General features: G+C 33.4%; 1 protein-coding gene across 1 annotated transcript in view; it reads right to left on the reverse strand.

Annotated features, from left to right (window-relative positions):
* Positions 1-3,341: 3,341 nt before the first annotated feature.
* Positions 3,342-16,183, reverse strand: part of Dlg5 (MAGUK family member discs large 5) — a 195,504-nt gene continuing 182,662 nt past the window's right edge. The window contains exons 23-25 of the mRNA XM_089089949.1: positions 13,938-14,164; positions 10,385-10,604; positions 3,342-6,171 (exon numbers count right to left, since the gene is read on the reverse strand). Coding sequence (XP_088946075.1) covers positions 6,062-6,171; positions 10,385-10,604; positions 13,938-14,164 — 557 coding nt within the window. The 3' untranslated portion in view covers positions 3,342-6,061. The remainder of the gene's footprint in view (positions 6,172-10,384; positions 10,605-13,937; positions 14,165-16,183) is intronic.

The following is a 16,183-nucleotide window of genomic DNA, read 5'->3' on the forward strand; positions in this document are numbered from 1 at the left end:
TCCAAATATTTTTATGGAGGGAGGGGGTTCTTCTCTCTTAACAGGAAATGGCAGGGTATCCGATTTGTCTCTCCCCTTATAGACAACCAACATTATATTTGAAAAAAAGTCAAGTGGTTAGGGCGTTAGACTTGAGACACTTTGGCCATGAGGAGCCGTCCTTTAAGGGGTCACCTTTTTGACATTAAACAGAAAACGAAGTTGGAATTTAAACGTTATCTTTGCACAGTAAGGTACAATGGTGTGGAATTTCCAAAGACCTCTAGTCAGTGGAAACAAGTGATTAATGTTGCGAAATTTGATTCACCTACTACTGCCGATCGGATCCCTAATGTCTCTTGGATTAATCATTATAACAAGATTTTTAATATTATGAATTATGCGCTTCATTCTCAGTTTGCTAGCCTCTGTTCTTATGTATTACCTGCGAGAATTTTCCATGTGCGTCCCGTTTCTACTGACCGTGTGATTCGTTAATCGTAGAAAAACGAATTAAAATCTAAATCGTATGATATTGATGGTATTAGTGTTTTTCACCTTCATATTCATTCAAAAGAATCGATTTTTCATTTGCATTACTATTTCAAATTTGCTTATGTACGTCTTTGGTGCCTGATTCTTTTTTGTGCGGGAGTGTCACTTCGATTCTTAAACGTGGCAAAAATCCGACTAATTGTGCATCATATAGACCTATTACAGTAGCCCGTTCGTTGAGCAAAGTTTTTGAATATGTCCTACTTCCTGAAATTCTTCCAAAAGTTGATTATGTGTCGAATCAATTTAGGTTTAAACCAAATATAGGATGCCAACATGCACATCGCATTCTTACTTCTTTATTAATTCAGCATGAAAAGATGGATCTGAAGTGCATTTATGCATGTTAGATACCAATAGCTTTTGACTCGGTTTGTCACAGCCACCTATAAAATATCCTAATGTCTCTAGCCCAAGCTTACCCAGCTTGGGCTATATTCGTCTGTTATGTCCTTAGTTTTTGGTATTCAAATTCGTATGTTCGACTCCGGTCAGGAGAGATCTTTTTTGGTAATATTCCTATTCGGTCTGGACTTAGGCAGGGAGGGGTTCTGTCACCATATCTTTTTAATGGTTGTTTATACCCTGTGCTTTCTCGTATTTTTCGGTCGTGCTTTACGGGCCTAACTAATTTATCTTATATTGCTTATGCAGATGATTTATTACTTATTAGCCGTTCGAAATTCACCCTAGCTAAGTCTACCCAGTTTGTTTCTAAGCTTTTTGAAAAATTGGCCTATTGCTTAATGCTGAAAAATGTGAGTATTTAGTTTTCAGTTCTAAGAACCCAAGTAGTGATTTGAGTTGTAGTTCATTTTCAGTTAAGCTGGTTCCTGCGTTGCGTTGGCTCGGGATTAGTATCTGCTCTTCTGTTTCAGCTATCCGAACTAGTGCACTTACTGATATTAAGAATAAGCTTAAAGCAGGTTATGCTAAAGTTGTCCAAATCGTGGCTGACATTCTCGTAAGGCCTTGGCTGAACTTTATTCTACACATTGTGACCATTCCATTCTTTTTCTATCAGGTTTGCGCGCATTTTTAAATACTAGTGATATGCAGGATATTAGAGTTTTGTGCTTCCGTTATTGTAAATATCTTTTGTATTTGCCTCGTTGGTATAGAAACTGTAAGATTATTCGAATATTTAATGCAACTGATATATTGACGTCATATAATATGTTGGACTCCAAGTTAAAAGATGAGGCCTGCACGCGAGCTTGATATTGCATTCAACATTTTTGTTTTTTGAACTATCTGCTTATGATGAGTCTAGACAATGATTATGATGGTTTTATGGATTTCTTCGTTAGCGTAATGTGATAGAGTTACACTTATTGCAAAGTTTTTGCTCCACAGTGCAGAATAATAATAAAAGATACAGATAAAAGATGTAAAGAAAAATTGCTCCACATTGCAGAATAATAATAAAAGATACAGATAAAAGATGTAAAGAAAAATTGCTCCCCAGTGCAGAATAATAATAAAAGATACAGATAAAAGATGTAAAGAAAAATTGCTCCACAGTGCAGAATAATAATATAAGATACAGATAAAAGATGTAAAGAAAAATTGCTCCACAGTGCAGAATAATGATAAAAGATACAGATAAAAGATGTAAAGAAATATTGCTTCACAGTGCAGAATAATAATAGAAGATACAGATAAAAGATGTAAAGAAAAATTGCTCCACAGTGCAGAATAATGATAAAAGATACAGATAAAAGATGTAAACAAATATTGCTCCACAGTGCAGAATAATAATATAAGATACAGATAAAAGATGTAAAGAAAAATTGCTCCCCAGTGCAGAATAATGATAGAAGATACAGATAAAAGATGTAAAGAAATATTGCTCCACAGTGCAGAATAATGATAAAAGATACAGATAAAAGATGTAAAGAAATATTGCTCCACAGTGCAGAATAATAATAAAAGATACAGATAAAAGATGTAATTAAAAATTGCTCCACAGTGCAGAATAATGATAAAAGATACAGATAAAAGATGTAAAGAAAAATTGCTCCACAGTGCAGAATAATGATAAAAGATACAGATAAAAGATGTAAAGAAATATTGCTCCACAGTGCAGAATAATAATAAAAGATACAGATAAAAGACGTAAAGAAAAATTGCTCCACAGTGCAGAATAATTATAAAAGATACAGATAAAAGATGTAAAGAAAAATTGCTCCACAGTGCAGAATAATGATAAAAGATACAGATAAAAGACGTAAAGAAAAATTGCTCCACAGTGCAGAATAATTATAAAAGATACAGATAAAAGATGTAAAGAAATATTGCTCCACAGTGCAGAATAATAATAAAAGATACAGATAAAAGATGTAAAGAAAAATTGCTCCACAGTGCCGAATAATAATAAAAGATAAAGATTAAAGATGTAAAGAAATATTGCTCCACAGTGCAGAATAATAATAAAAGATACAGATAAAAGTCACAGATCCTCAAAATAATTTTAGTTTCAGTGTTTATTTTGAGGTTTGGTTTTTATGATGTCCTTTGGACTTTAATCTGTATTTTTTATTATTCTGCACTGAGGACGGTTGACTGGAGATCTCAGCCAAAATATTTTTATAATTTTTTCTTCTGTTTTTCACTGGCTGTTATTGTCCTCGTTTCTCTCTTCTATGCATGTTTTTTGTTTCGTGAAGGTTATGCTTAACGTACCTTAACCACTTAGGATATAAAATAACGTCTGTAGCGTTAGCGTACGTCTAAATTTCTTAGAAACGCTTGCCCTTAAATTAACAATGCAGAGCTATTATATACTAAAAGAACGTAAAAACGCTAAAAAGCATTTATTTCACATCTTTTTATAACGAGTCAAGATATAATAACATTAGAGATCTAAAATACAGTTCCGGCATATACTAAATACAGTAGTATGAAGAAGAAGAAGAACATAACACAATAAAGAAATGATTATCCTAAACACGAAAGGCATGGTAGACGATTGTCAAACAAGCAAATGTAGCTCCACTAGTATAAGCTCAAATTCAGGCACTTACGCGGGGCCGGCCACGAGGCCGGGGCCAGCTAAAATCTTACAATTTTTATACACCTCACACAGCATCTATGATTTTCAACAATTCGCATATTTTGTTGTTTTAATTAATTCTAGGAATTATTGGGCCGGATACCATTCAAAATTTCACAATCTTTACAACTTTTCGCAGAGCTTTCTATAATTAAAATTTTGTTGTTGTAGTTTTGGTGAATTTGGTCGCCCAACCCCCTAAAAGAGGCAGAGACCTGGAAAAGGTTGGTTTAATTGACATATTAACAATAACAATATTGCGACACTAAGGCTGAAAGTACAATATTCCCTAATTTTGAGCTAAGCATTTTTTCTGTCAAATTGCCAAAAAAGTCGTAAAATCAAATTGCTAAAAAAGTCGTATATCTGTGTTCAGCAAACAGTTCTTGGCGAAGATATTCGACAAGTGAAAATATCAGACATGACCCCTTTACGTGTTAGCAAAAAATCTTTCGCGATATTTTGGTGACTCAAAAAACAAATTAAGTCTATCAGAAAACCTGAAAACTTTTTTTTATTTTTCCGGTGACCTGCAAAACATATGTAATAAAACAAAATAGCTTTTAAGTTCCAACAGTCTATCAGTAAGTAAACTAAAAGCCACATATTTAATAAGTAAAATTAAAAATATTTCGTATTCGAACATTAAAATGAGCAACAATCAAGTTTGAACATGAATTCAGGCAAATAAAACTATTTTAGAGTGTCCCAGCTAGAAATTATCCCAGATAGAATGAAATATCCGTGCTAGATAGTGGTGCAGTGGGAATAATCTCTGCTTAGTAATACAGGACCCGGGCTTCAATCTCAGCAGCAACAACCCCCCACAGGACCCGAAATTTGATTCCGGTGCAAGAAGAATCCAAACAACAAGAAGAAGAAGAAATATGGGTTTCTGGACTGGCTGGCACGTACTTGCAGTTTTTGGTTTACACGGTAAACTAGCTATAAATCAAAAAAGACATTGGAGAGGAGGGACGGGGGGGGGGGGGGTTTAGAACACTATTGCAAAGACATACTTTTTTATATATATTATATGTTTCCAAAAAAGGAAGAATCCTTAATCTAGAGGAAGCAGAACGAAAAGGGTTTCAGATACAAATCTTGATATCTACATTTTCTTAAATATTATCGCACTGTAGCTAATATAGTTAAAAGAAGACAGAATACTGTAAAATAAATTGAATTTTCTTGATTTTTTCCCCCCGCTTCTTCACATAGGTTAAAGAGCCTCAACAATTTCAAAAGCTTTCTAAAAGTCGCATGGCACTCTTACTTCTGCGAATAAAAACTACAGAATCATTCCTCCTTTAACGTTTCTTAACATTGGTATTGTACATTAATAATACATATAGATTCATAATATAAACTATTTGCACCCAGCCATGTCCGCAGGAATTTTTTCGGGGAGACAGGAGAGGGGGCGGGGCAATAAACAATTTTTCGGGGGAGGGGAGCGGGCTAATAAAATAAAATTTAAATAAGTAGAACCAGATTCTCGAAATTTTAGTATTTCAGCAGGGGGAGGATTATATTATATCGCTGATTATATCCAGATATTTGACCGGGGAAGAAACCCAAAACCAAAGAGAAGGGATAAACCATAAGAGGTTTAATCCATACATATAAACCATACATACCATACATACATATAAACCATACATACCATACATACATATAAACCATAAGAGGTTTAATCCATCGTAGTATTCAACAAAAGTTACAACAACAGCCACAACACGTTATTATTCTCTTGATTTCTTTAGGAGGGAGGGATATCGCCTTCAGATTTTCAAAAAGACTTTAACCTGATGTAGAGTTAATCTGCCAAATATCAAAAGTACGACCAAAGAGAGATTACTTTCCTATAATTGTATGGAAAAAAGTACGCTTTGATTTCACTGTTTTACATCTGGTATGTATTACCGTAAACCAGTCCCATTATTCCTAATTTCTGGAGAGACAAACGACCCCGCCTTCTTAAATTCTAACTGATTTGAAAAATCTCATGTGTGAAAGGTTAAGCCAGTAAAAAGAAGGAAAAATTAAATTCCACCCCATTGGTTCTTCTGTATGACAGTTTAAGCCAGTAAAAAGCCAGTAAACATTTTTTTTAGTCATAAGATTTTTAGAATCGTTCCTTCGATGCTATCATATGTTCCTTTTTGCAATTAATGTGGCATTTTAAAAATAATTTTAAAATAATTCTGGCTGTGCTAAGAAATCCTGGAGCTTTTATACGGAGATTTTTTTTAAATGTGCGACCAAAAAATTTCCAAAAAATACACAAAATACAAGTAATGAAAATTCATCTAACTTTCAAAAAAAACTTTTTAGAAGACTTCCCAGTCCCGTCTTCTATGTAGAGGACCGTGGCAAAATTTGTATCAACACTAATAGAGGAACTTAGAAGACCACGTAACATAAAAAAGCGAAACAGTATCACATGGTAAATAGAATATGAAAAATATTCTACCAAAGGGTCCCCGAGGGAACCCAAATAGTTTTTCTTTGCTCTTCTTTTACGGCTGCCACAACTTGAGTACGAATATACGCAAAACTTGATCCAGCAGGTACAATAGCTGAAATAAATACAAGAAAATCTTAGAAAGTCATAAGAAAGAGAACGAGGAAGAGAAGAGTAAAATAATAAAGAGTAAATAAAGTAAATAAATAAGTAAAAAAAAGTAAAATAGAAGAGTAAAAATAAGAACATAAAATAAATAAATAAGTAAGCAAAAAAGCACAAAAAAGTAAAAAATACATGAGTAAAAATAAGTAAATAAGTAAGTAAAAATAAGTGAACAAGTAAAATAGATGATTGAAATCGTAAAATAAGTAAATAACTAAAAAAATATATTTAAAAAATATAAATAAAATAAATAAATAAGTAAGTAAAACAAGCACAATAGATGAGTAAAAATAAGTAAATAAGTAAGTAAAAATAAGTAAACAAGTAAAATAGATGAGTAAAAATATGTAAATAAAATAAGTAAATAAGTAAAAAAAATCACTGAGTGATATTATTTTTATTATTAAACAAATTCTAGGACATCTGATGCGGGTCGGATGTCATTAGGTCAGTTTTTACGAAAGAAAAGCTTGAGCCAGGCATTAATCAGCAATGGCTCCAATGTTTTTTTATTACTATTTTTTTCTTTATTCCTGTTTTAATTTTTGTTTCTTATTTATTCATTGCCTTATTTCATGTATAATATATAAAATATTCAATAAAGGATTTCCGGGGAACCCAAATAGCTTTTATCTGGTCTTTTTTCATGACTATTGCGACCCGAGTACGAATTTAGGCAAAAACTGATCCAATAGATACACTGACAACATATTAATAAAATTTTACACAAAATACGTGTTTTTTTTTATTTAGTAGAACAAAGAGTTCAACTCTTCCCCTTACCTCCCACCCCTACGTAGGGGCGTCGTTTCGGGGTGGCAATGGGGGGCAGTTGCCCCCCCCCCCCAATAATGTGGAGAAAAATATTATACATCCCATGTCCTTTGACTATCCAGATATGGACTCCTCTTCCCCCCCCCCCCCCAATAAAAATTCTGGAGATTCGCCCCTGCCCCTACGTGCCTGCCTGATGAAAATAATATCAAAATTTGCAATCAAATTTTTTACTAGTCTTAAAGTATCAAGTAAAAAGACCTTTGGCTTCTGGACACATCTTTGATCTGCTCATACCCGAAAACCTCAATTTTCAAAGATTTTTCATTTAGTTATTTCAAGATTATCAACTTTGATGGGCAGTATAACATTTTCGTCAGCGTTGCCATGTTGAACCGTAAAAATAAATAAGCAAAACTGATTAGCTAAATTTGACAACGCTTTTTGTCCTTAAAAATTCAAATATTAACAGTATGTTGATTCCATAAGACAACCACACCTTCTTAGAGTGTTGGGTGTTTTTAACTCATCTTTTTGCATAGGGAGGTCTCTTGCATTAAAAATTGAATTCCCAATTATTCTTAGTTTTTTAACGATATACATGTTTGTGTAATTTTCCATTTGCCGATTCCAAACAATCAGATTTCATTATCACTGTCCTTGCTACTTTAAAAATTAAATTTTTTAATTTTTTAGGACAGCCCCAATAAGAGTGGCAAGGGTGGAGATATGAAACAAATTTATAAAATTTATTAATATGAAAGATTACGTATTAATCCATAAAATAGTTCCTTGAATAACCTTTTATTTAAAAAAATTAAACAAAGACCTCTAGGATCATAACATAACACCTTTTGAAACATCATAACTATACAGACAACGATTTTTATAGTTTCTTTATGTATATTCATTTAAGAATTACTACCAGAAACTGGAATATTATTTTCTCGTTCATCTCTACATTACCACCGGAACAGGGTTTGCTAACTGAAGTGTAAGTACTAGGGGCTCTATATGCACTGTGTGTAATTTTTCCTATTTAGCCAAATGTTAGGTATTAAAAGAGTTATTTTAAGGATTTGACAAAACAAACAGTAAAAGAGGAAAAACTAGAAAAGAGGAAAGAAAAGAGGAAAATATAATAGCAACATCGATAAGAAAACTTTCGCAGAAGAATAATCGAAAAAAGGAAAAATAGAACTCCTTTTTTTTAGCACAGTGTGCTCCTACGAAAATTCAATACCTGTACGTTCAAGAATCCTCTAAAAAATATGTCTTAGGCTATAGCATAAATTTTTTCAAATACCTCACCTATAGACAACGATTTTTACAATTCCTTTATACTGTACACAAGTATTTACCGCCACAAACGGAAACATTATTTTTTTATTCACCTCTACATTGACTTCGACAGCTTTCGCGGGCTGCAGTAGCAGTACAAGGGGGCTACGTATCGACCATGGGCTATATGGCGTACACGCAGGCTTTATAGTATAAATTCTTTTTATTTTGTTTTCTACTCAAAAAAAGGTGAATTATGAGACAGAAATTATCAAGATTTGATAAAACAAATATGAATCATATAAAACGAATTTCGATATCATTTTACTGAATCAAATATTTCTCGCGCAATGTTAAACTGAGCCACAATTATTAAAATAAGAAAAAAAGGTCTTGAAATTCCGAAGAATTCTGATTCTAAGAATAAAATTTAAGTCCCCAATTCATTAAGAAAAGGTTTTCTAAGGTCCTTAACACAGCAAGTTCCAAGGGATAGACCTAAGTTCCACTTTCCTCTTGTCAGGCTTGAACTAACTCCAGCTCAACTTCTAATTCCGAATTCTTACTTTTTACAGTCACCCACAAAAGCAATGACGAGATCGTTGCCGTAAAAAAGCCTCGTACACTTTAGTCACTGAAACATTTTTTTTATATATTTCAAGAAAAGTCTCTTTGCCTTAAAAACAAAATTCACATTCCTTGACGATCCAAATATTTCCCCAAAAACTGAATTTCCCAGATTCATTAGAACATCTGATACGCCAGAAAGTCAAACTCTGGCAGAAATAACGACTTGTTTGAAGCCCTGCGCGCACTCTTCTAGAGTTTCAATGGGGACCAAATTCCTTATCATCTTCTAAAGGGAAGTACCCTCATATTTTACCCCTTCAAATGCGGTACACCACCAGTAAATAATTTTCAATAGTCAAATGATACAGTCCGTAATTAAAATTAAAAAAAGAAAACATGCTAAAAAAGAAAAATTCCACCCTAACCAGACAAAGTGCCTATGTTCAACCTCTATGTGGAAATTAGGCTTAGTATCTAATAATCATTCATGTCGGCAAACTTAAGAAATCCATATTTGGAATCAGAAGTCGAGGTTGAGATGAAATTTGAGGTTGCAGGTGCACCAAAGACTGCAGTCAAAATAGAAGTTGCTGATCTCTTGAAAATGTGAGAGGTGGTGAAAAACTAGGCCAGCCCTGATAGTCTTTTTTATTCTCCCGTCATTAAATAATGATCACACATTATAATGATCACAATAACATATAATAATAATAACACAATAATATAATATAATAACACAATAACATCTAATAATGATCACAATAACAATTAATGTAATCGAATTGTAGTTAAATGATAGCACTACATCAAATATCATATAGTTGACGTATTTAGAATTAACTATATTTATTATAATTGATTTTATTAAATTAATTTAAGAAATGTTATTAAAGTTTTAGAGATAATCTACTACTGCAACCACTACTAATTACTCCTTACAGCACCAAGCCGCCTGGGGTCAACACAGCTATGGACACTCTATTTTATCCCTCTTTATACCCCCCCCCCCCAATTAAGTTCCCATTTCCTTAAACCATTTTTTTCTTCCCACTCCTTTCTGGGGTCGATCTGCTCTTCACTTGGTCCTAGATGGATGACCGAAATGGCCAGTCTTTGGCAATTTGTCATCTTTCATCCGTGAAACATAGCCGCAGTTCTGGCCTCTCTTGCGCCCGGGGCAAAATCTCGATTAGCGCCCTCCCTCCTGTCTCCCAAAAAATTTCAGGCTAAATTAAAAAAAATATTTATTAACAAAAATATTTTCAATGTATTAATTAATTAATAATTTATTTAATAGTTATTATTCAAACTTAATGCTTTTCTAATTTATTTTAATAAGAACGAAGTTTCAAAAATTACAAAATGATTATAGTCATTAAATTATTTATTTGAAAGTTTGCGCTCATAAAATTTCTGCGCCCAGGGCAAGTGCCCCCTTTGTCCCTCCCCTAAAACTGCCTCTTGTGCAACGTGTCCTAGTTATCTAAAAAACAAGAGAAATTTAGAAATCATCTAGAAATCTACAAAAAACAACTTACCAGATATAAAGTGCCTATATTCAACCTCCAGCTTAGAGGCATGGTCATACATCTCTTTAGCGGCTTTACCAGACAATTTTTCAGCAGGCAAACGTCCGTCTTTGACTTCCCTAATCTGTTTTACAGATTTGAACTTGATGAAAATGACAATTGGGAAGATTCGGCATTGATGAAGCTTCTCAACACAGTGAAGGGGTACGTCTAATACGCAATGACGATTCTGCAATTAAAATTTGCAGGTAATTAAATATAGATGCATTTAAATTGCCATAGTCAAGACCTATCCAGGGGGGGATAGGGGGTTTGAACACCCCCGCCCCCTGTTTTTTTGTCCGAATCATAAAACATAACAAAAATACACAAAAACAAAATTTTTATCCGTTTTCAAATTTTTTTTTTGGTAAACCAACCAATTTTTTTCTAGCAAAAAAAAAAAAAAAAAAAAAGAAAAAAAATCCTTAATACGGCCTTGGCTATAATGTACTCATTTAATTAAATGAAAATTAACTCAGACTAAATAGTATATTTAACTTAAATATGGTTAATTCTAATGATAATAAAAAAATAAAATAATCGACACCATAAACAAAAACTGCTATGTCATTTAATGTAATGCAGATTTAATCTTGTCAAATGAAATTGTAATTTATTAAACTGCAAATCAAACAATTAAATTATTATTGTATTGTCATGCGATTTAGATGCTTCACAGTGAAGGGGGAAGTACAATATGCAGTAACGATTCTGTAATTTAAATTTTGCGATTAAAATAGAAGAAAAAATGAAAAGACGAGATATAGTTGTTTGAAGAGAAGAACAAAAGAGAGAAACAACAGTATATAATATAATGCAATTAAAGAAAAAAAATTAAAAGATAAAGAGAAAAGAAAAAAACAATGAAAATATTCAGAAAGCTCAATAGTGTACAAACTATAAGGAAAAGTAATATGGCAGAAAATTAAAGTTATTATCTGAGAGAAAAAAAAAACTAACACCATCTAGGAGTACCCTGCAAACTCATAGCCTACTGTTAATTACAAAAACTTTGGATAAGATTAAAGAATTTTCACTTGCAAATTCCAAATATGAAACATTTTAAATTTATTCAAGTTTAAATTATTGTGGTAAAATGGGTACCGTATGGCCCCTAGAGGGGGTCAGCTTACTACATTATCTATTTTAAAATACAAACTTAAATTGAGTGCTCATCAGTTCCGATAGAAACATCAGTTTTTAATCAGTGGCAATGATTCAAGATTTTTAATGGGGAAATGGAGGGGGGGGGGTGCAAGGTATTTTTCAAAATCTATGGGAGGGGAAAGTTTTGTTTTTCCTGGATTTTTCCAATGAAAATACCCAAAACAGGCAATTTTTCAATGAAAATACCAAAAAAGACATTTTTTGAAATATAGGATGGGGAGGGGCCAAAAAGATCTCGGGGGACAAAAATTATTTATTTAAAATATATACATTTGAACTGAGTTTTGCAAATTTTAAGTGAATTGAATTTTCATAAATTTTGAATAGAGCGTCAACTCCAGATAAAACTAAATAATTTTTTTTGGCAGATTTTAAATACGCAACACTTCAGGATTGAGGAAGGTAGGGGTTCTCCATTTCAGATTTTGAAATTATCACCTTAAATATCTTGAAAGGTGATATCCACCCCCCACAAACAATGAACCACAACATGATCCCTCCCACAATGAATGAGCCTTCCCACAATTTTGTAGGGGACGCACAATTTACATATTTTTGACAAAGGTATAAAAAGATGAAGGGAGGTTAAAAAAAATCAGGAGGAATAAAAAGATAAAGGAATAAAGAAAACGAAGGAATAAAAAGTTGACAATTGGATTTGCCACACTAGCTTTATAATGCCAATTTCCAGATTTCAAACTGTAGAACTGTCGAACATCGTTACCCCTTAAAAGTTTTCTTGCATTTGATAAATAGATTAAGTACTTTATTGAAAACACAAAAGACATATAAAATCCGCATATACCTAAAAATTCGATCTTATCTACTTCAAAGGAATGTTTCTAGAAACTAGGCGATAAAAAAGGGAAAATTTTTTATTAGTATTCTATGCAAATAGTTTAAGCATAGATTTTGCTCCCAGAAAATTCTAATATGCTTGATTCCTATATTTTTTTCCATTTTTTTTTTAAAGAATCAGATAAATTAGAATTCCCTGCAAAAGATTTCGCGTTTTTAGTAAAGCAATGTACACAAAATTTACTTCAAAATACACATAAGCTTGCGCGACTATACAATCGCTTTTCAGAAAAATTTAATATTTCAAACATAAGCAGTTGAGCTAGGTGAACTAAAATTTCAAGGAGTTTCAAAATCTTATATTTGAGCTGATTCCTGAAACTTTTATTCACGTGGCTCTATTACTGTTTTTCCAAATATCAAAACAATGGTTAACCTGGAAACGACTATTTACCGTCAAAGTAAAGATAAAAATTTTGAAAACCTCCCTAACTCACCGATTCGGGAATATCTCTAACGGCTTATCTCTTTATTAACAGCTTATCCCCTAACCTTATCTAAATAAAAGCAGTATCTCCTAACTCACCGATTCAGGAATATCTAACAGCTTATCTCTTTATTAACAGCTTATCCCCCAACCTTATCTAAATTAAAGCAATATATCCTAACTCACCGATTCAGCAATATCTCTAACAGCTTATCTCTTTATTAAAGGCTTATCCCCTAGCCTTATCTAAATAAAAGCAATATCTCCAAACTCACCGATTCAGCAATATGTCTAACAGCTTATTTCTTTATTAACAGTTTATCCTCTAGCCTTATCTAAATAAAAGCAATATCTCCTAACTCACCGATTCAGGAATATCTAACAGCTTATCTTTTTATTAACAGCTTATCCCCTAACCTTATCTAAGTAAAAGCAATATATCCTAACTCACCGATTCAGCAATATCTCTAACAGCGTATCTCTTTATTAACGGCTTATCCCCTAACCTTATCTAAATATAAGCAATATCTCCTAACTCACCGATTCAGCAATATCTCTAACAGCTTATTTCTTTATTAACAGCTTATCCCCTAACCTTATCTAAATAAAAGCAATATCTCCTAACTCACCGATTCAGGAATATCTAACAGCTTATCTCTTTATTAACAGCTTATCCCCTAACCTTATCTAAATAAAAGCAATATCTCCTAACTCACCGATTCAGGAATATCTAACAGCTTATCTCTTTATTAACAGCTTATCCCCTAACCTTATCTAAATAAAAGCACTATCTCCTAACTCACCGATTCAGGAATATCTAACAGCTTATTTCTTTATTAACAGCTTATCTCCTAACCTTATCTAAATAAAAGCAATATTTCTTAACTCACCGATTCAGCAATATCTCTAACAGCTTATTTCTTTATTAACAGCTTATCCCCTAACCTTATCTAAGTAAAAGCAATATATCCTAACTCACCGATTCAGCAATATCTCTAACAGCGTATCTCTTTATTAACGGCTTATCCCCTAACCTTATCTAAATATAAGCAATATCTCCTAACTCACCGATTCAGCAATATCTCTAACAGCTTGAACAGAGGTACATTCAAAGTGGGAGCCTCTTCTTCGGCAATTCAAGTAGATTAGGTCATTCATGGCTTTCTCAACGAATGATGCAGATGCTCTTACAATTTCAGGTAAACATCGGACGTATTCCGTGGGCTGGTCTGTCAGTTTATCCAAGACATATTCAGCCAGTGGACCAATGAGCATTATCGGTCGTGGGCGCTGGTCTAAGAAAAACAAATATAAGACGCTGATTTTAACTATATTTGTAACATTTATTTTGTGATTTTTCCCTCTTTTTTACATTTAAATGAGATAAATATGGTCTTGTCATACTTCCTGATCTTATACTTCTTTTGGGGATTTTGCTGCCACATGGGGAAGCTAGAAGCAATGCCACTGAAATTTTGTAACTATACTAATTTCTCATCTTGATTCGCTAAGTCGTCCATATAATTCTTCTATTTTTTTTCTAGCCTTTTCAGAATTACACTCATCCCACCCTCCCAATAACAAATCATGGGTACAAGCTTTCAACAGGTGGCTGTTCTTGGTAGCAAAACAAAAAGAAAAACTTACATCTAAATTTAGCAAAGAAAAATAAAGAGAAATTGGAACAGCAAAAAAAAAAAAAATGAAAAAATCACTAAAGAATATTTGGAAGAGCATATGCAACATCAAGGGTGCAAATGGATATCCACATCAGCTGAAACACCGGATGGGAAGGGGGAGGGCATGACAAAGTATAGGAGTAACATGAGCAGATGTAGAAAAAGCGACCCAACGCTCTGCAGCCCAGAGAGGGGGAGGGGCGGGGGGTGTACCAAATCCAGATCTACCACTGTTTAGCGTTTCGTCAGTGATATTTCTTTCCGTGTTTTTATAATCTGTTCCTAAAACTCATTTTCAAAACACTTTATATCCCCTCTTAATTCTTGCGTAGTTATTTTTTTGCCCTCCACCTCATAATAAAAGTTGAAAAAAGACATGAAAACTACAAAAAAGTCACTTCTTTCATCAATTTCTATCCTTAGCCTTTTTACAATAAACCGCAGCAATTGCCAGGATATGTCACCATTGTAGCTCCATTCTGTTTTTTAGCTCTGCCTCTTGAATTGGTTCTAGTTTGCAATCACTTGTACGCTTTTTTATTTATTCCCCTCCCCCAAAAAATCGTTACGTACGTGCCTTCTCCCCCCCCCCCCCTGCCCTTCTAAAGACTAACCTAAATGAAGCCTCTAAAAACTATAAAAAAAGGAAGAAGGTAAAATTCAGGGGCTGGTGCTGGTATTTTTTATTAATTTTTCAGTCTTCCTCTTTATCCACAATTTCCGATTTTTACTCTTGGCCATTTTTAGTGCTAACCTAGTCTGTTCAGAGTAAGAGTTTATTTTTTATTCTTTAAAGTGAATAAAACTAGGCTCAGACAGAAGCTTGATTTCGCTTTGACAGCCGGGTTTCCGTCGCGTGGTGAACTGAATATCTTCATACGGATCAACTTTCGGTTCGCTTCCTTTTCATAGCATGGTTGTAAAACTTATTTTTCTGGCCGAAAGCGCTGACCTAGGCTGTTCAGAGTAAAAGTTTCTTTTTTTATTCTTTAAAGTGAGTAAAACTAGGCTCAGACAGGGGCCTGATTTCGCTTAAACAGTCAGATTTCCGTCGCGCGGTGAACTAAATATCTTCATGCGGACGAACTTTCAATTCGCTTCCGTTTCATAGCATGGTTGTAAAACGTATTTTTCTGGCCGAAAAAAATTTGTAGGCTCTGACAAAACCGGAATTTCGCTTTAACAGCCGGGTCCCCCGTCGTGTGACGAAACAAATTTCTTCATACGGACGAATAATCAGCTTACTTCTGCTAAGGGACAGGGTCGTGAAATTTATTTTTTCAGTCGAAAAAATTTATAGGCTCTAACAGGAGCTGAACTTTGGTTCAATAGCTGGATACCCTGTCGCATGAAATAAACATCTTCATATGAATGAATTTCCGGTTCACTTCTGATTCGGAACACATTTCAATTTTATTTTTCTAGCAGGAAAAATTTCTAGCCTCTGATCTCAAGCTTCTTCATATGGATGAATATTGCGTTCGCTTCTGTTTCGAAGAACAGTTATAAAAATCATATATCCAATATAAGATTTTCCATCAAAATAAGTAAAAGCCTTCTTGTTTTATGGATTAAATAAAAAAAACAAGTTTTTTTAATTGAAAGTAAGGAGCGACATTAAAACTTAAAACGAAC

The sequence above is a fragment of the Artemia sp. Qi Xiang Cuo genome, chromosome 5, assembly GCF_049724085.1.
Source record: "Artemia sp. Qi Xiang Cuo chromosome 5, ASM4972408v1, whole genome shotgun sequence".
Lineage (NCBI taxonomy): Eukaryota > Metazoa > Arthropoda > Branchiopoda > Anostraca > Artemiidae > Artemia > Artemia sp. Qi Xiang Cuo.